Source organism: Lates calcarifer, unplaced genomic scaffold (genome assembly GCF_001640805.2).
Source record: "Lates calcarifer isolate ASB-BC8 unplaced genomic scaffold, TLL_Latcal_v3 _unitig_893_quiver_2890, whole genome shotgun sequence".
Lineage (NCBI taxonomy): Eukaryota > Metazoa > Chordata > Actinopteri > Centropomidae > Lates > Lates calcarifer.
In genome coordinates, this window is record NW_026118075.1 from 1,453 (window position 1) to 12,138 (window position 10,686).

Here is a 10,686-nt window from a genome sequence, read left to right on the forward strand (position 1 = left end):
CCTAGTATATTATGGTGTCAAAAATGTGGCAAAAATGTCCTATGGTATGGTGTCAAAAATGTGGCAAAAATGTCATAGTATAGTATGGCATCAAAAATGTGGTAAAAATGTCATAGTAGGGCATCAAAAATGGGGTAAAAAGTATGGCGTCAAAAGTGTTATAGTATTGCGTCAAAAAAATGGCAAAATTGTCATAGTATAGTATAGTATGGTGTCAGAAATGTGGTAAAAATGTCATAGTATAGTATGGTGTCAAAAATGTCATAAAAATGTCATAGTACAATATGGTGTCAAAAATGTGGTAAAAATATGGTGTCAAAAATGTGGTAAAAATATCAGTATAGTATGGCGTCAGAAATGTAAAAATGTCATAGTATAATATGACGTCAAAAATGTCATAGTATAGTATGGTGTCAAAAATGTGGTAAAAATGTCATAGTATGACATTTTTATGTCATAGTCATAATATGTCATGTCATAGTATGACATTTTTGATGCTATACTGTTGCGTTTTTACCACATTTTTGAAGCCATACTTTACTATATTTTAGGGCTAAATGATTTTTTAAGGGCCCAATCTAAACCTTTAAAGACTAATGCTGTCATGCTGATCAGCTCAACCTGACAGAAGTCCACCTCCCAACTGGGAGAAAGCAAGTACTAGCATCATTGAATTTTGAAATCTCAGACCAAATGCAAACAAACAACAGACCCAATTATCTGTAAACTGATTAGCTTGGTTTTGTCCACTTCTTAGTCTAGGGTTGCAAGATCGGCTGCACGTGATCGCAAGAAATGGAGTCCAACACCTGAAGTAAAAATTGCAAAGTGTTTTCCTTTCCTTTCCTGCTGTGAAGGAGATTGGTAGTGTAGTATGATTGGTGGAGACCATACGGTGCCTTATGATGCAAAGTCCAAAGTTTCGAATCCTGCAGTATCAGAACGTGGAACAGCAAAAGGCACCACCGCCACTGTAGTGGTGGGGGTCACCCAGAAAATCAAGTACAAGACAGAACAAAAAAGAGCAACTGAAATTTAACTGGCGGTGGGGGGTGGGTGGGTGAATAGAACTATATTCTAACCTTATTTACTAACTTAATTACCTAAATTAATTACTTAATAATTAATTTGATAAATTTGGGCCGCCAACAACAACAAAAACTATGCACCATCTGTTGCCAAAATAACATGTTTTGTCATTGCATTGTAATGTATAATTCTAAGTTAGAATAAAAAAAAATCTTCAGCTGGTAATAATCATTTAATATTTTTTGTGATTATGATCATGTACAAATAAATAAAATTACAGACAACATTAAAAAATAGTAGCACTGTCTCAGAGTATTACTGTTTGGAGTACTTCTTCAGGAAATTTGTATTCACACATTATTTTGCTGCTTCGTCTTATGTTTCTCAAATATGAAGTCATATATGCTCTATGCTATCAGACTGGTGCTGTCCCATCCTACTGTACTAGGTTTGTAATGTCACATATGTCAAAGGTTAAAAAAATGCTTGTTAAAAAATAACATACTCTTGAAAATCTTGCTACATCTCCCATTAAGTGTAACTACAGTATGCTAATTTGTATGTATTTGTATGTTGTAGTGTTAGTGTAAAAGTCTTTCATGTTTTTTTAATGTTAAAATGTGCCTTTGTATGTATGAGTGTCAGACAGACTCGTACTCTCTCTCCCAGGCTGTGTATCTGTCCATCAAGTTTCGGGCCGAGGGTTTGGTATGTGCAATGACTTCAAGGAAGTCAGCTGTTGTCACCGTTTCCAGCTGGATGGCAGGCATGTCAGTGTCCTCTGCAAAGGAAAATGACAGTGAGGCTACAGTATTTTATCCAGACACCTGACAGAAGACATGGCTGTTTATGGGGGTCTCCTAATGTGGTTTCATGATTTATTTGTATGTTTCAACCACCTCCAGGGACATTGGAGGTTGAAAATTTCTGGCACCTTATTTTGGGGGTTGGGGCTGAAAAGTTTGGGTAACCTTGTTCTTTCCACTTGGCATCTATGTATATATGAATATATATGAATGCACGTGTGTGTCTGTGTGTATACATGTGTTGTGTTAAACCTGACTCCAGGGCATCAAAGATCTTGCGGACTGGTCTCATGGCAGCCTCCTTACACACCAATCTGATATCAGAGCCAGAGTAACCTTCCATGTCCTAAAACACACACAAACACAGGCAGATATGGCCTAACTGTTGGGAACTTTACTATGCAACAGATAAATGATTAAATATTTCAGCAGTCACACAATAAATAAATTAATAAATAAATAATACTGTAACACCTTTGCCAGGGTTTCATAGTCCAATTCAGTTCGTAACTCCACTCCTCCTGTGGAGTTGAGAGGAGGTAGCCAATGAGAGATCATGGCTTGGCGAGCTGGTGAGGAGGGAAGACTCACTAGAATCCTCTTCTCCAATCTCCTCAACATGGCATGGTCCAGTTCCCTGAGAGAACAGTAGGACTAGTCACAAATCTGTACTGACAGCAGTTAACTGAGTTGTCATTTTATGATTTATCTTCTCTAAATATCATTATTGTCTCTTATTATAATCTTATTTTTGTCAATAAAAATTAAGTTTATGTCTTTGGATTCAAGAAAAAACAGTCATTTTAAAATAGTTTCTTTCTGCATTTTTATTTTTGAAATAGGTTCTCAGTGGCTGCAAATTAAAAATAATTTTGAACTGTTGTTGAAATCCAAGCATACTGCAGATGTTAACATGATAATGACATCTGATGTTTAAAGAAATTCTGAAATTATGTGTGAGAGAGAAATAAAGAAAAGAATGAACTTGTGTTTGTCTGTCTGTTACACATATTACCTAGTTGCTATCATCACTATGAAACATATATGCAAGTGGTATGTGTTTGTGTTAAGATTTACCATGGCAGGTTGGAAGCAGCCAGTACAAACACCAGGTCCTCTGATCTTGCCAGTCCGTCCATCTGAACCAGCAGCTCTGTCTTCATCCTGCGACTGCCCTCATGCTCTCCTCTGAAAACAGACACATGAAAAATATTGTTATAACAACAGACTTTTCATGTAATAACCTGATACTGATTCATTTTCCTTTTTTTGGCATGGCAGCAATGTGCTTCTATAATTTAAAGCTCTTAACAGTGGCACAAGTACATTATAATGGTAGGGTCAATTCATGTGGGAGGAACAGTATTCTGGACCCCTAACCTTCAGCACTCGTAAAACTGCCACAACTACTTATGCTGCACTTTGTGATTCATCTCACCCATGCTGGTTCCTCTCTGGCCCATCACTGACTCTAGCTCATCCAGAAAGATGGTGGATGGGGGCATGGTACCTGGCCAGCTCAAACAGGACCTATAGAAACATATATACCTAGATTACACACATCCTAACAAAAAAAACAAAACAAAAAAAACAACACAGAGTATAGGAAAAATATGTGTTACATATGTAAACTTGTTTTTTTCTTATTTGTTGCACTGTTGATTGTTTTGTGTGCTGAATGGCAACCTACCCTGACCAGTTTCTCAGAGTCTCCCCTCCACTTGCTGACAATGCTGGAGGCTGAAATGTTGAAGAAGGTCGTCTTACACTCTGTGGCCACTGCCTTGGCCAGCAGGGTCTTTCCTGTACCTGTGTGTATGAGAGCCCAGTGACCACAAGACTACGTTAGGTAGAGTTCCAAAATTTTAGGGCTTAAAATTCTTCACAATAGGATACCAATTAATAGCAAGAAAACATGTTTCCTTCATCTGGGAACCTAAGGAACCAGTGGAGGTCTTACCTGGGGGGCCGTAAAGCAGCAAGCCCTTCCATGGAGACAAGATGCCTGTAAACAGCTGGGGGTACTGCAAAGACAGAGCATAGGAAGTAATGGAGAATACATTTTGGAAAGGAAAGAAAAAAGGGCAGAGAAGACATGAAAAAAATGGGGCGATAAAGGCATTGAGTGAAATGTGAAAACTACAACAGCATAGACACAAACCATTAGTAAATCATCTTGTATTTTAATATTAAAAGAATTTATGGCTGTGAACTTGTTTACCAACTCCCAGCAATGCAACATGTATTTTGATTTTGTGCCAACTAATAAGAAGCTGAGCTGTGTGCAAAAGAAACTGATTTGCCTGATGTACAGCTGAGTCAGAGCTGCAAATACCAAGTACCACAAATCAGTCTGAATTTTAGGTGGCAAACAGGGACTGGCTCAAATGACCAAACTGACCTTATACCGCAGAGAATGAATAATAATGGAGACAGAAGTTAGGGATTGTGAGAAGGTGGAGGGACGGTGGTTATTCAATAAAGCACAACAGCAGAATAGAAGATAGACACATCTGTCCTCATCTCCGTCTGTAAATGTCAAGAGGATGCAGACAACCTGATTTGTTGTCATCATATCATGAGAGGTCTGTGTGATGAAGACAGACGTGTGTGTATGTATTTCCTCTCTGTGCTTTAAATGTGTTTGTGGGCCAGCTTTTATTTGCATGTGCAATTTCTGTATGCAGGGGCAGAACTGTGTTAATAAAGCTATGTATATAAATTCTACATGGCATACCATGTGTGAGTGCCTGCCTCCCCGCCTACCTATCCATCTGTGTATGTGTGTTACCATATTATCCCAGATATAGATTTAATGTCAGCGCTAACAAACTGGCCTGACCCACTGCCCTCCTTCTCTTTAAGCCCTTTAAAGGAGATGGTATTCAGAATCGAAGAGGGACGACCGGTGTTGAAATACCAGCATACTCGGGCAGCAGCCATACCTTAATGGGATAGACGACGGCCTCTTTGACTAATCGCTTGGCGTCCTCCAGGCCGATGATGTCCTCCCACCGCACGTTGGGACTGTGCAAATAGATGTCCTTTAGGAGGAACAAACACACACACAAAGTGAGGGATGCATGTGGAAGGTATCAGCTAGAAATGGACACACACCTTCTGGCGCGATTAGGCTTGCGTAAATGGGTGTCCTTTAGAATGAAACATCAGATAAGGAAAATAGATAGAACCTGGGCCTTCATTAATACACCAGATCAATTCACTCACAATAAAGCTTTCGCTGCTCTCTAGTGGACATATTTGGTATCACAAAATCCCTAAAAGATCTTTTCACATTTTTAGCATATCTTCTGTGCCCCAATTTTAGAGAATACCAACTCTTCTACATCTTTGCTTTTGAACATATGTGTTTCTTGTTCAGTTGGTCAGTGTATACAGTATAGTATTAATGTGTGTAGTACCCTGCTGATGATTGCAGCCAGTTCTCTCATCTCACCACTCATCCCAGAGAAGCCACTAAGAGGCTTCAGCAGCCGTTCCTGCAAAAACAACATACAATCAAGTTCACAAGTATTTGTTCCAAAAATAATATTTTTGCATGTTTTACACATATTGAATTAATTGCTCCATCATAAGGATATTTGCCATTTTTATCTCCTCAGTGTTGCTAAGGTGCTCCAGTTTATTTACCATGTGGTCTGAGTCAATGCCACCTCCTTTGCCATCAGTCATCTGTCCCTAAGACAGACAAAACAGTATTTATAATTTATTTATTTATTTTCACATTCAGGTGAACATAGGCATAATGAGAACAAAAGTGATTGCCAGTGATTTTGTAATATGAAAGAGAAACTTCTCTCTATTTATGAGAGATCTGGAAGCATATATGATGTAGACAGTTTTTAGTAAAACAATTAAACACAACAGAAAATGTGTGATCACTGATTTAAAAAAAATCAGAACATTAATGTTTAAAATAAATAAAATAAATAAACATTTTAAAATATAACCACTCATAACTTCCCCCTGTACCTTCCTGTTCATGGCTACCTCCCCTGCTGGTCCATTTTGATGGAGGAAACATTGAGACCAAACTCTGATGACTCTGGAGGAACAGATAAGCCATTCTCCTGGGAAATGAAACACAGTTTATGAGGATGTAAGAATAATCACCTTTTATGTAATATACTTATTTGGTTGTTTTGTTATGTGTTTAATGCTGTATATATGTATGTACACTGGTGGCTGCCCTCTTGGGTCCGTTTCCAGACTGTGGACTCTGGGAAGGATTGATTTTGGGAAGAGGCTTCATAGCTGAACAGGGACTCCTGAGGGACAAAAGAGATGCAGGAGACATCCATCAGTGCAGAAATCAGGAGAGTTGTCATTGATATCATTCTTGCATTTCAAATACATCAGACCTTGTCCAACATCACTGTCAAATCATTGACATGCTTTTTCCATATCAATTATTACATTGCTGTTGCATATTTTATCCTTTCTATTTATACTGTGAGTATGTTGGACAGTGTCATGACTATTAAGTTGTGAACATAAAATAAAAAAAAGGTTTTGCGCACTGGACCAGCCCTCACCTCTTTACTCCACCACTTTTTGCATATCTGTTTTCACCTTGAGCAGAAAAAAACAAACAACAAAAACACAGAAAATAAGTGAAACTGTTGTTGAGAAGTATATCCCAATAACTCAGAATTTTGCAGCAGATTTATCCCACTGAGTATGTTGCTAGGTGTTTCGGCAGTAGTCAAATACCTGGTTCTGCTGTTTTCCTAATAAGTTTGGGATATTTCTGGAATTTGACATAGTGATAGCTTTCATACTCCATCAGCACCATCTCCAGATCGATGTTATCACAAACCTCGAACTTCCTCACGCCTCCATTTGTCTCCTGGTCCAAGGCCACTGCAGCGGCTACATAGCTGGTGGACACACACACATGCACACACACTGTAAAGATCAAGAGCCCCAAGAATCCAGCATGATTTATTGTGTTCTATCTATGAACTGCATGTACATATACTCTCTGTATAAACACACAGAAACACATGTATGGCCATCTGTAGGCTTGTTACTGTACATCCAATATAACCTGGTACAGGCTTTACATAACCTGGTACAGGCTTTACATTGATGTTACTCAAACACCTGCTTCCTTAGCAATGCGTATTATAGTAACTGAATATTGATCCAGATGTTTCTTCACTTGCCACTATAATATCTGCTATAACAAAGACCAAGTCCACTTCACATGTCATCAAGTAGCTAATGCTGACTATTTTATATTTCATACTGACCCTTGTCCCAGCAGGTGTTGGTAGATGAGGATGAGGAGGCTCTTCTTCCTCATCTCAGTCCTCAGCTCATCCTGTCGGACAACAACAGATGTGCTCAGCACTTACTCAGCGCTCAGACTCAGTAGCAACTCTGACACAACTGCATCACTGGAGGTGTAAAATAACGGCTTTTTACAGTAGACATTTTGACTTGTCATACTAGGAAATACATTAACAATGGCTCCTTTCCACTTATATATGCCAGTGTATTTGATTTAGTAGAAGTACTGCTGCCAATTATTTTGGAGAGGCAAGAGAAAAAAGACACAAGCCTGCTGTTTCAGTGTAATTAGAGAGTTTTCATTAGTGACATTTACAACACCTGTGTTTGTCGAGTCAAAATGTCTGCTGCGAAAAAGGTTTGAAGCCCAGTACTTGAGGACAGTAGGATTTTATTGTAGCTCTGTTGTAATGTAATACAGTACTTGAGCACGGTAGCTTACATTCTCCTTCCCTGGGTTAAACTGGTTAAACTTGGAGGGAGTCGTTGTGGTATCTAACCTACACTGATGAGGGGAGAGTGAAGTTGCCAGCAGAGGGTGACAAACTGCCACAAATGAAAACCACCTGCTTTGGTATCTCGGCAACCAGTGAACGCCGATTAATTGTGACTGTGGATGCATGCAAAACTAGCTTGATTAGCTCAACGGCTAACTGCTCAACGTTCAGTTGTGAGAGTTAAGCTGCTGTTTGCGGCATAACGTAATGTGAAAAACACACGGACTTGTCCCCGAATACATTTCTACTGTCTGTGTAACGTTCACTTTGTCACATGTCGCAGTTCATTTGGCCGTAAGATGAAGTTCATGCCCCACTCCCGAGTGTCATCAGTAGTTTGCTAAAAGTTGTTAGCTTACCAACAGTTGTCCGTCCAAATCTTGAAAATACAAAAAAAACAAAACCCCTTATTAACTCACCGCCTCCCGGGCTTGATGAGCGATTTCATGGATTGATATGAAAGCTCCATCATGATTCTGAAGGGTCTGTGAGACAGCAAGTCTGTCAGTTTTCTGTTGTTGGTCGGTTGTTAGTCTGCTCACCGTCGTGTGTTTCCAAGAGGGGTCTTACGGTTTCCCTCGGGGCCACCGTACTTACAGGTGTTCCTGTGTTCTTTCTTTGACTCTCCATGTATGTGCGTGAATACAAACATGGAAAAACAACTAAATATTCCCTAGCAATGACAAGACAGAATGACATAATAGTATTAACTTTGTATTTATTAGCATAAACGAGGAAAACCTTTGTTGGGAAATGTACACGACTTCCTCTAAATGCTAAGATTATAAAAACTAGCTTATCAAATCCATACTTATAAAACTAAAGATATTTATCAGTCAAAGACAAAAAATAGATGAGTTGTTGACAACTCAGGCAAAAGCCTCTAGTTAAGAATTTTCCCCATGGAAAACTCAAGTAATTAAGACAAGTCTTAATAAACAATATTTAAGCAACAATACCTTCTCTGACTGTATTGTACTCTTCCAGCAACAAACAGAGGTTTTCCTTTTATAATGATATCACATAGAGAATATTGCATTGTTGATGCAATCCTCTTTCAGTTTCACTTACGTTTAGTCACAAATATTGCTGTCAGTTGACTTCACTCAACTGTTGGGCTCATATGTTGCTCTTGTTGAGAGATTTTTGTCCTCAAATATCAAAGTGTCTGATGTTATACTGAAAATGCCCACTAGAAAGCAGTATACAGCTTTGCTGTGTGTAAAATAGAGGCCCCAGGAGTTCTAGCCGTTTCCTGTCTGATGTTTCATTATAATGGACACCTATTTATGCAAGCCTAATTGACCAGACACCACACACTGGTTTTATACCCGTATGACTGTGAATCTTGTTTTGTGTGTGTGTGAGCAAGTGGTTGATTGGTGCGTTTATGTTGGTCGAATAGTTAAGTGTACGTGTGTGTATTTTTGGGGGGTGGAAGGTGTTTGTATCCATCCAGTGTAATATCCTCTACTTGCATCCCACATAACTGTGTGTTCACCCCTAAATGACATATTTGCACACAGCCCCCAATATATGGTGGGAGGACATCATCTGTCTGGAAGCAGAGTGATTAGTCAAACAGGCCATCGTCTATTCCATTAAGGTATGGCTGCTGCCCGAGCATGCTGGTATTTCAGCGTCCGTTTTCGATTCTGAATACATCTCCTTTAGAGGACCTCTATCGTCTTAAAGAGAAGGAGGGCAGTGGGGTCAGGCCGGTTTGTTAGACTGACATTAAATCCATATCTGTGATGAACACAGAAACAGATGGATTGATAGGCAGGGAGCAGGAACATTAGAAAGGATATATGAGTGCACATGTGCATTGGTATGTAGAACGTGTACACAACATGAACATTCACACACTCTCAACCTTATACACACACTTCTGTCATCATCACACAGACCTCTATCATGGATATGATGACAGAAAATCAGGTTGTCTGCATCCTGTTGACATTTACAGACAGAGATGAGGACTGATGTGTCTATCTTCTATCCTGTTGGCTTGTTTTATTGAATAACACCGTCCCTCCACCATCTCACACATCCCTAACCTCATCTCTTTTTTTTATTAACTCTCCAGAGTATATAAGGTCAGTTTTGTGATTTCACCCACCTTCTGTTTACCTGTTAAAATTATCCCTACCGTTTGTTTTTGTTTGTTTTGTAGGGCAAGGGCAAGGGTGATGAACGACATGCTGTGATTATAGTTTACTGAAAACCAGTTTTGTCATCATAGTTCTATGCAACATGATATTAGCTGTAATTATAGGCTTCTGTGATGGATAAGGTGGCCTTGAATTTACATCATTTACAGCATTAGGGTTACATTTAGTCCCTTGGCAGCAGTTGACCTCTAAATGCCAGTGGTGCTATAACCGCAATAAAGATAGATGTAATAATTAAAACAGGCTTGTATCATTTTCCTTCAGAAACATTTATTTATTCTGGCACTGTCAGTTTCCATCTTTATCTTACAGTGCACAACCACTTGTCAGTATTTAAGGTACAGTAATAGGTTTTCTGTCCATCTTGCATTTTGTTTTGCCATCCATCCAAGACCCCACTTCAACTGACACTGCTGTACGTAAACTAATGAACTACAGTTCTGGGTACGTTTTCACTCCCATGGTGGAAACCCTGTATCATCGATGGGGTTCAGGCATCAATCTGAAAATAAGGCTGTTTTATTTAAAATGGCAGAACCTGGAGATGAGAGATTCAGCAGCAGTAATTTGCTTGTGTAGTGCAATTCCAAGTGAAATACACACAAGATTTCCAAAAAGCTTCGATTCTCTGCCATTGCTGCTCAGTATTATGTTACAACATGGACGTGTAGAGGATGAGGTCTGTTGATAGTGTTTTGTTTTTGCCCTGTTGGGCTAGTGCAAAGTTTCAGACAACAAACAGAAACTGATTAAACTATAGCCATGCAGCTCGGTCAGAACCTAATATCATTCATCTCTACAATTATATATTCAAAATAATATTGTTAAGTGCAGGTCTATTTAACCTTTGACTTTTAAAAGGTT

General features: G+C 39.1%; 1 protein-coding gene across 1 annotated transcript; it reads right to left on the bottom strand.

The window, feature by feature from the left end:
• Positions 1–1,250: 1,250 nt before the first annotated feature.
• LOC108880326 (katanin p60 ATPase-containing subunit A-like 2) lies at positions 1,251–8,216 on the bottom strand. Its single transcript, XM_018671794.1, is given in 17 exon segments — positions 1,251–1,810; positions 2,088–2,181; positions 2,310–2,472; positions 2,913–3,021; positions 3,274–3,334; positions 3,336–3,365; positions 3,526–3,644; positions 3,796–3,859; positions 4,781–4,879; positions 5,258–5,393; positions 5,868–5,926; positions 6,034–6,124; positions 6,392–6,428; positions 6,570–6,736; positions 7,112–7,182; positions 8,068–8,090; positions 8,093–8,216. Coding segments are annotated over 17 exon segments (1,491 nt in total). The 5' UTR covers positions 8,121–8,216; the 3' UTR covers positions 1,251–1,670.
• Between the last annotated feature and the right edge of the window lie 2,470 nt (positions 8,217–10,686).